Source organism: Haliotis rufescens, unplaced genomic scaffold, assembly GCF_023055435.1.
Source record: "Haliotis rufescens isolate VD_foot unplaced genomic scaffold, xgHalRufe1.0.p SCAF_16, whole genome shotgun sequence".
NCBI classification, from domain to species: Eukaryota; Metazoa; Mollusca; class Gastropoda; order Lepetellida; family Haliotidae; genus Haliotis; species Haliotis rufescens.
In genome coordinates, this window is record NW_025963846.1 from 9724831 (window position 1) to 9744714 (window position 19884).

The 19884-nt window shown below is 38.8% G+C and overlaps 1 protein-coding gene across 9 annotated transcripts in view; it reads left to right on the forward strand.

The window, feature by feature from the left end:
- Positions 1-19884, forward strand: part of LOC124134384 (calcium-dependent secretion activator 1-like) — a 119592-nt gene that overhangs the window by 24441 nt on the left and 75267 nt on the right. For all 9 annotated transcript variants that reach the window (XM_046499165.2, XM_046499189.2, XM_046499196.2 and 6 more), the window contains exons 2-3: positions 4651-4731; positions 12579-12742. In XM_046499165.2, coding sequence (XP_046355121.1) covers positions 4651-4731; positions 12579-12742 — 245 coding nt within the window. The remainder of the gene's footprint in view (positions 1-4650; positions 4732-12578; positions 12743-19884) is intronic.

Here is a 19884-nt window from a genome sequence, read left to right on the forward strand (position 1 = left end):
ACATATTTGTGTGTGACGGTTGGATGTATCATATGATTGCCATCAGGCTGTCTGTGTGGAAATCGCAGTCTGTGTCCCAACCACTAATCTGAAGCCAGAGTCAAGTAAAATTTTATCATAGGAAGATCAGCTAATAATATAGCATATGTTGTCCCTGAAATGTACTTAAATGTACTTAAATGATGCTAAGAGCTAAGTTTGGGCAAGTAGACTCGCACGTTTTTGACACAAATAGGGTCGTTTGTGACACGACAGCAGGGGACGTCACATCAATCATTATGTCGTCATGACATCCAAACAGGCTTTCCTGATGACCCGTATGGGTTTTTACAAGACACAGTATTTACAATAATGGCGACACATGTGTTTATTAATGATTAGATAGCTGTTAGCATTTAATATTACATCAATGCATACATTGTATGCTATAACATGGGCACTTCAGTGCAGAATGGACTCGTGCAACAGTAAGACTTTCATGTTTTGTTGGCAATGAAATGCACTGTCATTGTTTGGTAGGAAGCAGTCTGTGATTTTAGCCACTAGTCCAAAGGCCAAGTCTAGTTAAATTCTGTTCGATCATATAAGCTCAACTAATAAAGGTCCATATGATAACAGGAGCAGTTTTGCTCATGTCGAAGACCTGGGTTCGATTCCCCACATGGGTACAATGTGTGAAGCCCATTTTCTGGTGTCCCCTGCCGTGATATTGCTGGAATATTGCTAAAAGCGGGGTAGAACCATACTCACTCACTCACTGACCATATGATTAAACTAAAATGTACTTAAAATGATGCTGAGAGCCAAGTTCAGGTTAGTAGACTCAGAAGTTTTAGGGTCAGACTGAAGAAGTGACAGGTAATTAAGATCTTCAAATTTGATCAAGTAGATTTAAACATTGGTCTGAAAAGCCAGTTCAACCCTTGTGATGAGCAGACTTTGAGGAAAGGTTAGACCACTACAATGCCAACATCTACAATTAAAACACAGATGTAACAAGAAATTATCTCTGGCATTAACATTTGATTTGACAAAGCAGCTGTCATTCTGACCATCTTTTCAGTCAATGAATTATGGTTTAAGTGTCATGATGGAGGTTAACAAAGTGTGAAATGAACACAGGGAGTCTGGATTGGCGAACCAAGCACCTGTTGCATGTACTTTTACCAGTGGCTCTGACTTTGTAAGTCATTCTGTTTCTGTTGATTGGAATGCATTTAAGTGAAGACTCATTTTTGTTGTAAGGGAACCTACGATCCTGACATTCATCTGGATCAGTAGTGCCAATGACCATTTCAAGAATATGATTTCTTATCCATGCAATCTAATCTATGAAATGACCATGCCTTTTAGAAAATGGTCCAGTGTAACATATGTTCGGGTTTACACTTTCTTAGTAAAGTACAAATTCTAATACTTTTTTAGGTGGAATCCCATCCAGGATTTGAACCCACACTCTAATTGAGTAAGGCTAAGGCTCTAAGGTGCCTAATTGCCGGCACACAACCAACTGAGCCACCGAGGCTTCCACAAAATGGAAGTCCTACAACTGGTAGCCTAGGTCACAGTCTTTATATTGTACTTCACATATGATCTGAAGTTATTCATGTGAAATCTCATCTTTGTTGTGAGGAGGATTATTGTCTTCTATGGGAATCTGAATCAATAGTGCCAAAGGTCATTTCAGGAATAGGATTTTTATTCCATGCAGTCAAATATATTAAACTGAAACAGAATGGATAGTCAGCTGCCAAGCCATGCATTTTAGACAAATATTATATATTTTTTATCTACCCATTCTGGATAAAAAGTCACTGATTTAAAAACTCCCCAACATAATAAAATTGTCCAAGAGAACAAGGGTGCAGTCAGACTCGGAGAGTCTTAACATATACATAGTGATAACACAGAGAATAAAACCACAGAGTGTACATTCTGAAATCCCTGGGGAAACTTAAAAAACAATGACTTGCTACCAGACGAGAAACCTTCAATTTATGGAACATACCATGCTGGTAAATCTCATGTTATGTGGATGTTGTTGAGATTAAGTAAAGGATTGTGGTCTCTGTCAAGAAGCTGCAGTCATGGAGCCCAATATTATACATATCATATCCTTGCCACATCTTCCTTACCAATAATTGTGGCCACAAGACAACAGTGTTTGTCTCCTCTAGGCAGGTGGGATGGACTCCTGGCCAGACAGGGGGAATCGAGACTCTCAGATATGTCATTGTCCAATCAACCAGATGGTCACCCTTTCATCTTGTTTTCTCAAAGATCTGTGATATTTGATAAAGTGCGTAAGGTTAACAAAAGCGTCCCTCGCAGTCATGTAACTGACCACCGGCGTTTGGACATCAGTCAGGCATACCCTTTAATCTCTTGTGCTATATGGTGGCAGATCCTGGAATTCTTTGTGTGTTTATTATGATGAATGATTCTGTGTATATGGTAAAACATGACTGAAAAAAACCCAAGTCTGAATAAGACAGTTATTAATGGCTTTTCAACCTTTCAATTGGTCTGATTTCCTCCGACTTTCCAATCACGACACTGGTCCCGTAAAACAGTCAGATTAATCAAAATCAAAATATCAGAAGAGAAATACAATCACAGTTTATGATTTTCAGTGTTTGACAGATGGTTTTGTACACTGAATATAGTTATGTCACACTAGTCTCAAACAAACCAGTTGAACGTAGTCATAGTGTCTGCCCTTGAAGATATTTTCTTCAATAAATTACAATGTGCAAATACAGACAGGACACTTATCATTCTCAGTCAGCTTTCTTCTTTTTGGCATAACAAAATCGAACTTTCTGAATAAGATAGGAACTGTTTATGTACTTTTCAGCATGAAACTTTGAAGAGGCTTTTCAAACTTTAATAGAAACTAACCGTTTTAGTCATCTAGTTCTTATAATGATGATATATAGCAAACCCCTTAAAAATGGCAAATTTCTACCTGTCCTTATGATACCTTGACTATTGGGCAGTTTGGCAAAGACTACAGGACTAGTGCCAATTTCAAACGCTAAGATATCCTTAAACATATGGTGCTTCATTAACTTAGTATTGTCTAAATGTTTTGTCTGCTGCAATTTGCTTTGTCAGCAGTATTTCAGTGAGTCCAATAATTTAGCAGCCAGTATGAAATAGGCTGTCACAGATAGGGTATATTTATATATGATATGAATATATCTACTGGAATGTGTGATGGTGTAGGGATATATCAAGCAATTATACCACAGAGATATGAAAAATTAATACAGTTAGACACAGTCATGTAAGTAACTTTAATTTGAGTGGGTCATGCATTACTTTTATTACTTAAGACCCTTATATTAGTCTATGGTGCTAAAAGTATTGAATGACAAACGCTGTCATTGCATTATACTCAATGAAATCAAATGAAGCATAGGTCTCAATGTGCTGGACAGTACTTTGTTGATATTTTGCATTGGTAAGAAACATCATGAGACAGTCACAAATTGTACCTCTCCAGTGTTCAAACTTAAGCATTTAAGTCAGTGTATCCTTCTTTATTACCCTAATGTTAAAAATGGGTGGCAGAGTTACTTCCCTTGGGCACATCAGAAACTTTTGATTTGTTTGTTTGTTTGTTGTTTAACGCCGCACTCAGCAATATTCCAGCTATTGCGGTCTGTAAGTAATCGAGTCTGGACCAGACATCCGTCGCCTGATTGCCATCATGAACATCAATCCACGCAACTGGAATACAATGACATGTATCAACCAAGTCCACGAGCATGACCACCCGATCCCTTTAGTCACCTCTTACGACAAGCATAAGATTTTTGATTGTTGGTTCACCCCAGTTATGTTTCTAGGTTTGTTGGGAACTTTCCCGTGCTCATGGCTTTCACCAAAGTGGTAAACATCTGAAGCCTGCATCATTTCAGGCTTTCCTCCATCATCAAGCTGACATACCTTGATATAACTGGAAAACATGTTCAAAGTGGCATTAAACCCAATTCTCTCACTCACTCATGTTAAAAGTGCAGAAGATTTAGTGTCTCCCTGGATTGATTACTTTGGGGTGAGTGAGTATAGTTTTACAGCACATTTAACTATATTCCAGCAATAATAAGGCGGGGGACAACAGAAATGGGCTTCTCACTGCTACCCATGAGGGGAATCGTACCCTGGCCTTCAGAGTGATGAGCAAATACTTTAATCACTAGGCTACCCCTACACCCCTCATTACTGTAGGAGCAAACCGCAAGGACCCAAGGCGCTCCCTTAATTTTAACAGGGGGCACGGGTGGCCCAGTCGTCTAAGGCACCGCGATGCGCTGTGCAGAGTTGCGTCTCTTGGGCACGCCAGAAACCTATGATTGTGGGTTCGAATCCCGGTTCTCCCCAATTATGTTTCTAGGTTTGTCAGCACCATACCCGCTCATGGGTTTCACCGAAGTGGTAAACGTCTGAGACCTGCATCACTTCCTCCCACATTAAGCTGACACGCCGTGATATAACTGTAATACTGTTAAAAGGGGCGTTAAACCCAACTCACTCACATTAATTTTAACACATTGCAGGTTAGTGGCTTAGTCATAGTCGGTATGAGTTGTGTACATGTCACCCTGAAATAGTTTCTTTACCTGTGCATGTTGTGTGTTTCAGCTGGACAATGCTGATGAGCAGGCAGCTCAGGTGCGGCGAGAGTTGGACGGGCGGCTTCAGATGGTGGAGATGATGGCGCGGGTAACTCCTTCTTTTTGAACTTTGTTTAAAAATTAAAATGGGCTCTGAATGTTTAAAAATAAAAATGGGCTCTGAATATGTATCTTATGTTTGTCATGTCCGCTCGATACGCGTTTCAATGAGACCGTTTTTGTGAATGGCGCCTCATGAGCTTATGTCACGATTTTAGTTTATGTCTCCACATGAGCTTATGTAGTTGCAAGCCAGATAGTTTTGTTTTGAATGTGTTCCTGGCCATAAGGGGACACTTTTCATCAAGCTATTGGGGGCACGGGTGGCCCAGTCGTCTAAGGCGCAGCGATTCGCTGTGCAGAGTTGCGTCCCTTGGGCACGCCAGAAACCTATGATTGTGGGTTCAAATCCCGGTTCGCCCCAATTATGTTTCTAGGTTTGTCAGCACCATACCCGTGCTCATGGGTTTCACCGAAGTGGTAAACGTCTGAGACCTGCATCACTTAGGGCTTTCCTCCCACATTAAGCTGACATGCCACGATATAACTGTAATACTGTTAAAAGTGGCGTTAAACCCAACTCACTCACTCACTCATCAAGCTATTAAATTAAAATAGTTGCTTGCTCCTCACAAATGAGCATAATATTATATGTTAAGAATTTCAAAAAAATTATTTATTGTTGTTATGCACAAATGAAGCTTTAAAAATATTACTTGAGCATGAGTAGGTATATATTTGTTTAGTGTATGTGCAAACTACTTGAAGTACTTCAACCATTGTAGAAGATCTTGGAGATTTCTTTTCCTGAGCTGTTGGATGGATTGAGCTGAAATTTATGGAGATGTTTTTGATCCTAAGGGTGCTCAAATCTCCTCAAGACATCAAAATAGAAGATTTCAGATATTTTGGTTTAAAGTTTTAAAAAATCTAATTAATAACAACCATCTACAAATCTTTTCCGAGGGCCTAGAAATCTGAGATCTCCTCCTCGGAAGGAATGTAAGCTGACACTTTGCGTGAATGATAAGTTTCAAGCATCATTAACAAGCACTCAAGTTCGGCTTTTCTAGATGATATATAGGAACCAAATTGGATTAAACCCAACCCTGGCATTTATGATTGTCTGTGTTTACTCAAATGTTTGCATATTCATTTGAGGTGAGTTCCTTAGGCATTGGTTATCTTTTAGTTCTCTTTTCCAATTTGTAAGTCGACCGCAGTTTCAATGACTTTGGACATAACTCACAAGATCCATGCATTTACACAACAATGAGAAACTGGATGATGTGTGGGGAAGCCGTTTTGGGATTTAAAGCTGACATGCCATTGGTCCTATTACATGATTTGTAGCAAGATAAATCTGTGTTTGATGAGTCCATGACTTTTGATCTAAACCTCTGATTTGTCTTTCCAAACATCAACATGTAATGTGATCAGTCATGTTGGATTTTTGTGCTATGAAGTTTATGCTTTTGGTTGGCTACAAATACTCAATGCGTTTAAGAAGGGTTTTGATTTGTAACAGGGGCAGTTGGGTAGCCTAGTGGGTGGTTAAAGCATTTGTTTGCCATCCCAAAGGCCCGGGTACGTTTCTCTCTCTCTCTCTCTCTCTCTCTCTCTCTCTCTCTCTCTCTCTCTCTCTCTTTCTCTCTCTCTCTCATTGTTGTACTGTACAACTACATTACATTACTAAGTGGAAAATGTCTTCCTTAAATTTGAATGCATATTTCTTGGTTATGAAGGAAATAAATATTTACTGTTACCACTATTCTACTTTTGAAAAGTAACACACATCATTTTGAAACATCTTCCTACCCAGATAAAAGAATCGGAAGTTTCAGGTACCTGTTGACATTTGTGTATGTAATCTTTTTGCATTCTTAACTTCTTCTCAAGCACTGCTAATTGGATTAAGCTAAATTTGGTGTTAGTGTTCCAGATCATAAGGCGTTCAAGTTTGTTCAAGAAATAAAAATCAGAAATTCAGTATTGCCACCAGGCACACACCTTTGATTTTCTATGAAATCACACCAAAAAAAAGAAAATCTACTTCATGGGTCAGATGACTAGCACAAGTAGATTTTGATTTGTTTGAAAATCAAATGTTGCTTCAAGCTTAATCCCAGCAATATCTTTTATAATTACCATAATGTGGCTGAGATTTAGGATGTGTATCCGAGGTGGGAATGTTGGATACGATTACTGAGTACGATTCAACTTAACTCAAATATGGTTTTCATATTGTTCTTATTTATTTATTCTAATAGCTCAGGTTTCATGCGCTGATCAATAAAATATTAATTCCACAACTTGCGAAAATTTAGAGGAAGTAGCAGAGGTAGAAAGTAACATTTAGTCCACTAGTATTCATAATGATAACATAGCAAAACCCTCAAAAATGTTAAATTTCTACTAGTCCTTATGATACCTTAACTATTGGGCAGTTTGGCAACGACTACAGGACTAGTGCCAATTTCTAACACTGAAGTAGTTGTTTTCTCCCATGATCTAGTTTTGTTACATAAGCTACTCGTGCTAAATGAACTGCGGACAAGTTAGATAAGAGCAGTGGTACCCATGCAGTGACTTTTTGGTCTCTGGATTGTTGAAGAATATTATAAAGGTTTACGGACACCTGATGTATGTTATCAAATACTCCATTTGTCATCCAAACTTGAGCCAATGTTTGTTTACACTTTACATGCCAGTTCCCATTACCTCGTGCTTGTCGACCGCCTCCGTGGTCTACTGGTTGATCGTCTGCCTGGAGAGCGTCATATCAAAAGATGGTACTTGTTGTTACTCTGTCTGGTGCTCGGCATTAGGGGGCTAAAACAAGGACTGGTCGGCTCGGAGTCAGTAGACTGTGTCTGAGTGGGGTATTCATGTTAAGCTGCAGCATGGTATCTCAGTGTGCTAGCACTATAAATCGGCATGAGTCCGGATAAGTGCACGCACGCACACATGCCCGCGCACACGCACACACACGCACACATGCACGTTAAACCCCATTTCACCTCACCTCACCTCATGCATGTTGTGAGATTAACTAAAATAGAATATGGATTTGGGTGGTCCAGCTGTAAGTCACTGGTTTGCCTGGCCCAGACTTGATTACATTCTGGCGGCTATAGTTATGGTATGAATATTGCTGACTGTGGCAACAATAAAACTCATTTACTCAACCAATGAAAACACCAGGCACATGTGCAGTTTTCGAAAGTTAATTCAAGTACCACAGAAGACCTCAATGATCCCAGGACCGAACTGAATTTTGAACACTGGATATGACAGAGGATAATGGCATCCTCTTTCTATGTACTAGCTGTGAATAGTTACAATACTGCTGATGTGGCTTAAATGAGTGAGTCAGTTGGGTTTAACGCAGCTTTGAACAGTACTCCAGTTATATCACTGCATGTCAGCTTAATATTGGGGGAAAAGCCCTAAGTTATGCATGTCTTAGACTTTTGACACCTTGGTGTAATCCACAAGCATGTATATACTGACAAACCTAGAAACATGCCCAAGGAATGCAATTCTGTACAGCAAATTGCAGTACCTGACGACTTGGCCAACCTTGCCTCTGTTGCGGCTGAAAGCAAAATTACTTCTTCACTCTCTATATCCAGTAAGAGGAATGATGCCATCAACCATGTCTTTTGACCCATGAAGATCCGGGGTAGAATAGGTCTTCAGCAAACCCATGCTTGCCGTAAAAAGTGACTATGCTTGTCATAAGAGGCGACTCAAATCATTTGAATTTGAGTTGATATTCTAAGTACCCTGGAGCCAGTGGAGCTGCATGGGCACAGGGCTGTTGATTTTCTGATCATGCAAAGCATTTCATTCCCTGACTAATCATGAACATTACAAATCTTTGTTTTGGTGAAAAAAGTTCAGTGGAAAGTTATGGGGAAGACAGTTTGATGATGCTGTGACTGATCGATGGTTATGGATACTTGGAGCCACACTCCCATCTCAAAATATCCTACCACAGTATTTTATGCTTGAATCTTAGCAAATTGAACAAACTCAGACTTTTTATGAATAATATTGATGGATGGCATGACTGGTTCAGGCTTCAAAAAGTTTGTTTTCAGTGTCTGATTTTTTCGGCAGTTATCAATTGAGAGTAGGCACACTGCCAAATCTGTGCTCAAACACTGTGGACGATTGGGTGAGCCAAGTCTCTTGGACTCTTTCCACATCATTACATTTTTATCTACCCCAAAAAAACACAATCTCATCACGCTTGAAGTTGCATTCCCTAAACTGATCGTGGATGCTGATAACACTTTAGATGGATTGCAAAAATATTCTGAAATTGATATGGTTCTGTTATTTCCTCGACTGAAGATGTTTTAGGGTTTCATCTGTTCCCCTGAAGTTATTGATGAATTTTTCTTAGGTGAATTAATATTTACCTCAAACAGGGAAATGTTGCCGACAGGGTATAGTGGGGGAAATTGATGAAATCAGATATGTGAAATGTGATGTTCCATGATTATGTTGAGAACACTTTTGATGAATAAGAATAAATATTTTTGATTAGAGGTCAGAGGTCGCTTCATGTTGATACAATCTGGCTTTGGGCTTGATTTCAGAAGTGAATTTCAACACATGACCAAACACATTCGCAAAACGCAATTATGTTTTTCACTTTACTTGCACCCGTGAAGATCAGGGTTAGTATAGATCTTCAGCAACCCATGCTTGCCTTAGAAGGCGACTATGCTTGTCGTAAGAGGTGACTAACAGGATCGGGTGGTCAGACTCCCTGACTTGGTTGATGCATGTCATCGTATCCCAATTGTGTGGATTGATGTTCATGATGGCAATCACTTGATTGTCTGGTCCAGACTCGATTATTTACAGACCGCTATCAAAAAGCTGGAATATTGCTGAGTGCAGTGTTAAACAACAAACAAAAACAACTGTACTTGCCCTTTAAATAATTATTAATAAGTGATTATTCCCGACATGGGTACAATGTGTAAAGCCCTTTTCTGGTGTCCCCTGCCGTGATATTGCTGGAATATTGCTAAAAGCGGCGTAAAACCATACTCACTCATTCACTCACTAATAAGTGATTGCAGGTAAACTTCTGTATTTTCAGTGCAACTGGTTGTGTTTGCAGTTAACTCTTTCAACACCATTCAACCAGAAGTGTTTACTGCTGGGACACCGAGTTCCCAGAGACTCTTGTGTGATAGATGAAGCCAACATTTATCAAAGAAAATATCTGCTTGTAAAATATATTTGCTACTACATGTTATACACCATTTGAAAGGTCTGATCCTATGGTTTATAAATATGAAAGTTATGTTTTTCACATTATTTAAAATAATGCATTTACAACTGATTTAAGTTTGTTGTAAATAAAAAGTGTAAGCTAACACGTTGTTAACGTCCAGATTAGGGACCAAGGAAGCGAAAACTTGACTATTTTCGGCAAATATAAGATTTCATAAAATCCACTTACCTATTTATGTTTTATTTTCATTGTTTCGTGATTGAAAATCATTTTAAAAAGAATTATAAACAGTATCTATATCATCACCCATTTCCCGATAACAGCGGCTGTCCGCTCAGTAACATGAAGAAGTACCCCCGTTTTCAAGGCTTTGTATGAAAAGCACGTTCGTCGAAGAATGGCATATGACACATCGCTGGAAAGCTTTTTCCTTCATCTACATGCTCGTAACATCGCCTGTTTTTTTTTCGTAGTTATAACAAGCGATTTCATTGGTTTCTAATGACGCTTTCTTGCTGAAATCTGCAACAAGTTTCGTGATTGGTCTATTTTGAGCACGTGACCTAAGGCAGCCAATCAAATTACAGCTGTGATACCACGCTCGTGTTTGATAAATTTCACAAGTTGGCGAAAGATTTTTGTTAAATCGTGTTATTCTGAACGTTTTAAGCAAGAAATCACGATATATATTAAAAATATTGAACTTCATGAATGTATCGTGCTAGGTTACGAGCTGTGACAAAGATTTTTCATGCATATATTTTTGCATTAAACATCGTGTCCGAGCCGAGAATTCAAGGCGACGAAAGCCGAGATGTCATTTGACTTACATTACACGTGATCACACGAAAAGATGGAAATAATAACTTATATAATAACTTATAATAACTTGTGTGTCCGAGAATTTTATTTTCAATAACATCGCGGGAAATAGTGAATAACTTTTTAATTTAATAAAAATGATAAATTGAAATGGAATACGTATTTCAGACATTGTGAAATGTGATAGATTTAATAAATGAATGATATCACAGGTAGGTCCATAAAAATATATACTGTTTTGAAGTGACTACGGCTTGGCCGGATAACCGGCCTACGGTGTCTGGGGACTCGATGCTTCTTGGCCGGATAACCGTCCTGCGGTGTTGAAAGAGTTAATGTGTAACTCTTATTATTCTCCTGACCCGCCGACATCTGTTGTAGAAGAGCAGACTAATGTTGAATAACCCTTGATAATCTCCTGACCTGCCAACATTTGTTGTAGAAGAGCAGACTAATGTTGAATAACCCTTTATATTCTCCTGACCCGTCAATATTTGTTGTAGGAGAGCAGACTAATGTTAAATAACCCTCGATATTCTCCTGACCCGCCAACATTTGTTGTAGGAGAGCAGACTAATGTTGTATAACCCTTGATATTCTCCTGACCCATCACCATTTGTTGTAGGTGAGCAGACTAATGTTGAATTACCCTCTATATTCCCCAACCCGTCACCATTTGTTGTAGGAGAGCAGACTAATGTTGAATAACCCTCGATATACTCCCAACCCGTCACCATTTGGTGTAGGAGAGCAGACTAATGTTGTATAACCCTTGATATTCTCCCGACCCGTCACCATTTGTTGTAGGTGAGCAGACTAATGTTGAATTACCCTCTATATTCCCCAACCCGTCACCATTTGTTGTAGGAGAGCAGACTAATGTTGAATAACCCTCGATATTCTCCTAACCCGTCAACATTTGTTGTAGGAGAGCAGACTAATGTTGAATAACCCTCGATATTCTCCCAACCCGTCGACATTTGTTGTAGGAGAGCAGACTAATGTTGTATAACCCTTGATATTCTCCTGACCCGTCACCATTTGTTGTAGGTGAGCAGACTAATGTTGAATTACCCTCTATATTCCCCAACCCGTCACCATTTGTTGTAGGTGAGCAGACTAATGTTGAATTACCCTCTATATTCCCCAACCCGTCACCATTTGTTGTAGGAGAGCAGACTAATGTTGAATAACCCTCGATATACTCCCAACCCGTCACCATTTGGTGTAGGAGAGCAGACTAATGTTGTATAACCCTTGATATTCTCCCGACCCGTCACCATTTGTTGTAGGTGAGCAGACTAATGTTGAATTACCCTCTATATTCCCCAACCCGTCACCATTTGTTGTAGGAGAGCAGACTAATGTTGAATAACCCTCGATATTCTCCTAACCCGTCAACATTTGTTGTAGGAGAGCAGACTAATGTTGAATAACCCTCGATATTCTCCCAACCCGTCGACATTTGTTGTAGGAGAGCAGACTAATGTTGTATAACCCTTGATATTCTCCTGACCCGTCACCATTTGTTGTAGGTGAGCAGACTAATGTTGAATTACCCTCTATATTCCCCAACCCGTCACCATTTGTTGTAGGAGAGCAGACTAATGTTGAATAACCCTCGATATACTCCCAACCCGTCACCATTTGTTGTAGGAGAGCAGACTAATGTTGAATAACCCTCGATATTCTCCCAACCCGTCACCATTTGTTGTAGGAGAGCAGACTAATGTTGTATGACCCTTGATATTCACCAGACCCGCCAACATTTGTTATTAGAGAACTAACTGATATTGTATGATTCTCTCACCCAGACCCGCCGTCACCCGAAGTTCCTGGTGAAGGAGATGGAGAGCATGTACATTGATGAGCTCAAGTCCTCCATCAACCTGCTGATGGCCAACCTGGAGAGTCTGCCCGTGTCCAAGGGTGGGACGGAGGCCAAGTACTCGCTGCAGAAACTTAAGAGATACAATCGGTAAGATATTCCACACAACCTAGTTAACATTGCATATAAATAAGGATTTGGTTTTTCAGTGACAGTTAGTTTTTAAGAAGAGTATTTATTCTGATACAAACTGTTTTATTAGGGCTAGAGAAATCTGTAAGTGAAAGTTCTTGTTTGATATTCAAGGCGGATCTCTTTTGATTTATGTCTGGTGGCCATGATTTGTAAACAAGTCAGTCACTTGGACATTGATGTTCCTCCATGGTTCCAAGTGATTTCAGAAAGATTTATCTGAAATGTGAGTTTGACTAAAAAGATTAAAAAAGTCTTGTGATAACTCATAAAAAAAAATGTTTTAAGTAGATCAGTGATTGTACTATTTTGTCACCCGTTTGCATGTTTTTTTGAAGACATAGTTCATAAATGTTAATGTTATGTATTTTCCTAGGTTTCAGAGCTGTTTATAAGGCCCTCCAGTCTTATGTGTATGACTGCCATGTAGATCAGATAGTCACGAGGTCTCTAGCATTCATAGTTTCCAGCATAGTGCTCATCACACCCCACTTGTCAGTGTCTCTGGAAGCTTTTCTTTCATCATGTGTATATTGTTAGGTCAAAATGTCCTTTGCACAAAGAAATCTGGTTATGTGTAGACAAATTCAGATTGAATGGTATCTTAGATTGCAAGATCAATAGACAGCACTTGTCAACCGACAGACAATTGGAATCGATCACACCACCCAGTCTTTAACTATGATATCAATCACAGGTTTGTCTGACCCAGGCTTCAATATTTATAGGCTACTGTCATTTTGTCGAAATAATGCTGACTGTAGTGAATATGTATATTCAATCACTTTTCATTCTAACGACTTGAACAGAATATCATAATGTATTCTGAAGATGATTATGTATATCTGTCTATCTCAGTGTATCTATGGTATCATTTATTGGAGACAATGTTGCAACAGCTTTTAATTATGTGAAATATTCATCAAGATGTTCAGATGATATGAAGTTTAGTGAAGCAGAAACTGCCTCCATGGTCTAGTGGATAGAGCATTTGCCTGTGGACCGGGAGGTCACTGGTTCAATCCCCAGCTGCGTCATACCAAAAGACATTAAAAGATTGTACTTGTTGTTTCCCTGCCTGGCGCTCGGCAATAAGGGGCTAAAACAAGGTCTTGCCACTCAGAGTCAGCATACTGTGTCTGTGTGGGGTGTCCATGTTAAACTCTGGCATGGTATCTCAGTGGGCTGGCAGAAGAAATCAGCATGATGTGTTGTCCTTCTAATGTCAATATATTGACATCTCCTCTAATACCACAAGGTCTGGAAATGGTGTCACTTAAAGTCACTTACCCGTGAAGATCCGGGTCAGAATACATCTTCAGCAACCCATGCTTGCCGTAAAAGGCGACTAACAGGATCAGGTGGTCAGGCACATTGACTTGGTTGATGCATGTCATCATATATTGAGTGAGTATGTTAATGAACTTGTTCATGAATTGGTTCAATATTTTTTTTTAAATTAACAACTTTCCATATGCATTCATTTCCTGTCACTGAGAGATCTGCATTGACTGAAAAGTTAATTTCCAAAGGAATAGAACAATTACTCCTTGTTCCTTCCAAGAAACCTGCATTGTCAGACATCGCAGAAATAATGTCTGATGTCAGAGAATACTGTTGTGCATGCTTTTGAAACAACAATTGTTTTGATGTTTGAAACTAAAGACAGAAACAAGGCATTGTGTTACTGCTGCAGGAAGGAAATCGATATTGGTACGATGAGGGAAAGTGCGCCAAAGTCACACAGACGAAGCAGTCGTAACCAGAAAAACTGTCAGTCATTATTGGGATTAAATTTACAGGATTTGGGGGTTGTTAAATGAGAAAAGAGTCCTTGAACAAAATGTTTTCCTTGAAAAATGCTTAAAAAGTGCTTGAATTTCAAGTCCAAAGATGTATGTAGTTACAGTCGTGTTAGTGCTTAGATCACCTTGTGGAATGGGATCTTGGTCAGAACAGATCCAAGCAGCTCATGTTTGTCATCAGAGCTGACAGAAGGGAGGTTTGAATGGTCACCTATGACTTGGTTGATTTTATGTCATACTGGTCAGGTCTGGGGCATCGCTCTTTCTATCAGTCACTGGTTTGTCTGGCCCAAACAAGATTTTTTACAGGCCACTGAGGCAACGTTAAAAATTGGCACTAGTCCTATAGTCCTTGCCAAACTGCCCAATAGTTAAGGTATCATAAGGACTAGTAGAAATTGGCCCTTTTTAAGTGGTTTTGCTATATGTTATCATTATAAGGACTAGTAGACAAAAACTGTTAGTTTCTACCGCTGCTGAGGTATAGCTTGAATACTGCTGAAAGCTGCATAAAACAATATACACTCACTGTGAGCAGAGCCTGTAGAATGACTCTCTTGGAAAATGTTAGTTTTACTCTGCCACTACACTAAGTGAGAGACAACTGACAGACTGATTGAAGAAATGCACCATTTATGAAACTGATGTGTGTTTCTCAAACTCAGAGAAGGAATGAACCAGACTTATGGAAAGAAAAATGTGTGAGTCATGAAACTGTTCTGTTTGCTAATTATTTTGGAAAGCATGGTTACCATGATGACAGAACTTTTGCTTTTCTTCTTCCCAGAATGAACATGCTCCCAGTAAGTTGAATGATGTTGATTAATTTTCTTTGTGTGAGCTAATAACTCCACTGGTCCAAAGACCAGTGCAGTAAAGAGGATCACGCAATGTCTGTCGTTTCCTGCAGTCTGTTGTCCTTAATGATGTTGTTAGTGTAAAAGGTGAATTGAGTCATTAACTTTTCTGTTTCTATGCAATATATACTAAATCTCTCTGGGATTGTATTCAATCAGGGATAAAAGGGACAGAGAATTCTGCCCAGCATGTTGCCGTTCATTCGCCTGGCATGACAAAACGAATTTAGGTTGATGTCGTGAAAGAATGGGACCAGAAAGAGAGTTCATCCCTGACTTGATCCTCTCAAGTAAAGTCAATAGGAGCCATGTTAAGTCTTTGATCGGCATCTAGAAGTCAGAAACACACGACGGCATGAAACTTTCTTTGGGATAATAATTTATCATAAGTGCTCTCCAAAAATATCTTCATGTTTTAGAACCTAATTATCTTGAGTAATCAGTAACAATCCAGGTTAGAATTGATCTTCAGCAACCCATGCAAGAGGCCACTAACGGGATCAGGTGTTAAGGCACACTGGCTTGGTTGATGCATGTCATTATATCCCATTTGGGTGGATCTATGCTCATGATGTCAATCCCTGGATTGTTTGGTTCAGAGTCTATTATTTACAGACAATGTCATATAGCTACATCAGCACCGGGCCAAAGAATAGAACCTGGTACACAGAATGTTTCTAAACCAGTTGAGCACACATCCAACAAAGGTTCAAGCACTCAATCATTATTCTATCTCAAGAGTATTTCTGGATGACAGGATTTCTTCCATACACATTCTGTTTTTACTTAGCTTATTTTTGTGTAATTTCCATACTTGGATGATTATCTTTAATATTGAACAGTTCATTGTTTCTTCTTTAATGTGATTTATATCTCTTTAAAGTAGAGGCTTATTTTGATGCATATATCACAAAGGCACCATTTAGACACCCTGGAGATGGTTTCTACAACATTTTTAAGCTTCTTGTACATCTATATTTATCTTAGCATCAGCCATTCCTAATTTTTAGGTGTTGGTTTTTGTATGTTTGGTAGAGGAAATGACTTTTTGAAGCTTCCTTCATTTGTAATTCATCATTGTTCATTTTTTTAGGAGATGAGATGATCAATCTGTAAGGATGGGATGATGATCTGCCTTGCTAAATATTGCAATACAGTGAATACACAATGCCATTTAGAAAGTGGTCAGATGTAACAAATGTTATTTTTGGGATAACACTTCCTTTGTAACTTACAAATTCTAGTACTTTTGGGGGTTGAGTCACATCCGGGATTCGAACCCACACTCTCAGAGTCAGGCACCAAATCGCAAGCACACAAAGTAAATACTGTTCACCTGAAATACAGGCTTGACACATACAGTAGGTGGCAGATGAGTGTCCCATTAACAATATTTATACCGTATTTTCTTGAGTATAGTGCGCACCCATGTATAATGCGCACCCCCCTCTAGCGGGTTCAATATTTTGGAAAAAAAGAAATTTGAATATTATGCGCAGAAATTTTTTACACCGTACCCTTTCAGCGAAGTCCGGCAAACGAACGGGTGCTGAGAAACTTTGTCAGTACAAATTTGAAATTTGAGATAAAAAATCACCAGACATGTTTATTTACCGTTTAAATAGTATTTATTGTTCTGCTAGGCATTGTTTTAAATTTAGGGATTAAGATTACCTTGGGTATTTTCTCGTAAACTAAGCTGGAAACAGCAATCAGCTTTACACACGTTTTCTTGGAATCGACCTGTAATTTCGGTCAAGACACACCCAATGATATAACTTTATAAGATTTTTTAATGCAAGGATCGGCAACAGTTGTATCTGAAACTATTTTATTTATCAGGAATAATATATTCCATTATTTTCTTAATTATATGCAACCTTTACTAAACATATTTAAAATAATAATAACCCTAAGAGAAGCAGCTGATCGCTATTCCCGGGTATTATTTTTTACATGGAACATGTCTGACCAGTCACCGTCAAGGCTCACGCGCACGTGATCACGTGATCGCGAGAATTTCATGTTGACATAGAATCGTCAAACAAAAACAAATATGACTTTTAACGAGTCAAAGTATGTCATTTATGATATATGTATCCATTCTCTGTCAACTAAAGTTTGTTTCAAGGCGTCAATAGCGGTATTCTGACCATGGTTGCTGTTAATAACGGTGAGTTGTGCGATCTTCCGATCGCTTCACACACGATTTCGCCGAAATGTATAAAAACAATATTATAAGGAATTTTGAATAAAATCAATGAAATAAGTTACAAACATAAGTCCAGATATACAAAGAACACTTTTATAGCCAGACAGTGTAATTACATGATTATTTTGCGTACTTCAGTATGGTTTTGTTGACATGGTATTCCCAGTGTTTCATGCTCACGGTAATGTCCTTCCATGGGGGAAAAAAACATCCAAACTCATAATTCGTGTATAATGCGCACCCCCTTCTACACAGCTGTGTTTTTTCGAAAAAAAGTGCGCACTATACTCAAGAAAATACGGTAATTATAATTTTGAGTCCATTACTAGTGCATCATATTCTATCAGGTGTTTTGTTAATATAACTATTACTTTGGTCTTTGGATGAGTGTGAAATTTATTCTCAGCCCTCTACCGTATGATGCGTATGCAGTGTATCCAACCAAAGCTGCCATATGATGCACTAAGGTTTACTGTCACATTACCATCTCATCCTACCGGGTACCCATTTACTGCTGGGTGAGCCGGCAGATTTCAAACAAAGTCTCTTGCCTAAGGAGACACCACATGTGACATGTTTTTCAAGACATAATCAATAAAGGTTCTGCCATAATTATTGTTTGAACTTTATACCCAATAACCATGTGAGTCGATAAATTACCCATTGTGAGGCAAGTAAGCTATGAAAGAGCATCACGCTATTAGTGGAGGCTGCCATTTGGAACAAATTTGTGACGACATCATCGACACTAATAAAACCTGTGATACCAGTAGTCAGTGGGTGGAACTCCGACAGAGTGGGTAGAATTCCCACGTTCCTGAATTTAATCTCCGCATCAGGAAGTCAGTGTTTCGTTTCACTATAGCTATCATACTCATATCACCACTGTTCTAGTTAGCCACACGTAAGAAGTACCCCATTCTAAGTCAGTGTTTCGTATATCACTTATGCATTATCAATGCCCTTTTATAACATTTGATGTTCATATGAATGTACTACCAACATATATTCTTAATAATAATATTTATAGCTAAAATGGATAGATTTATCATTAAACCACCCGCATGTTATCAGAAATCAGCGGGCCACTGTAACTTGATAATGCCCTCATATTGCTTGACAACGGGCCATTATCACGCCCATTGTTAGGTGACATCATAGGTTAGGGATAGGTGACTATACGTTCAATAGTGATGTCATCTGGTTTGTTCCATCTCTTCCATATTTGTAAAAGTGGGTCAGTGACATTCGTGTTGATTGCAGTAAATGTTTCAAACCCGATATTGTTGTTTCTTTTTATTTGATAAAAAAATACCATCCATTTTAGCTATGATAACGTTAACGCTATTTTTCAGGGCATTATCATTTGCAGAAGCCCGAGGTCTTCCATTAACTGCCCGTCAAAGGAGGGCAGTTGAAAAGACCGATATATTATATATTATATTGGATATATTATATATTATTTTGGATATATATATTATATATTATTGGATATTTGTAATGCGCTGGATCCACCCACTGATGCATGCTCACAGCCCTATAGTGATTTCGAGACCAATAGTCACCCTTACACCAAACCTAGGTTTCATTCCCGGTATGGTTACAACTCCTATTCTTATTGTCCACCACTGTGATCAATGCAATACTCACTCTCTCAATTACTTACAATCTGCATCCCTGCAGACATCCTCCTCACATTAAAACTGACCATATGTAACTATTACTGGCAACAACTCACTATATCTGTCTCATTATATGTCAAAATTCAATAATCGCAAGAATTTGTGGATTTATTTTGCATTGGGTTCATGTCACTTTCAACGATCCACAGCTATAGATACACTATAGACATGAAAACCCTTTAATAAAACTCACAGCACCGCCAAGTATGAAAGCAGTTTGTCCCTGAAATAGCTGGTCTGTCAGTGTGTGGTGACACAAGGTTAGATGTGTCTGAGTGGTTATGACTAGATATTGCTGCATTAGGGTAATGATATTCAAGTGATTTTCTTATCCGTCCAAAGAAGAATGTGGTGGATGACATTTGAATTCATACATTACCTTGCATAGATGAAAAGGTCGTCTTATTCGGATTCATGTGGAACATAGTTGCTGTGTAAGATCTGCTCTGGTTTCGATGAATCCAATGATGATGCTGGTAACCCTCGTTACTCTGGACCCCTTTAGTCCAGAAACCTCACCTGCCAGCCCATTTCTGTTTGGAAT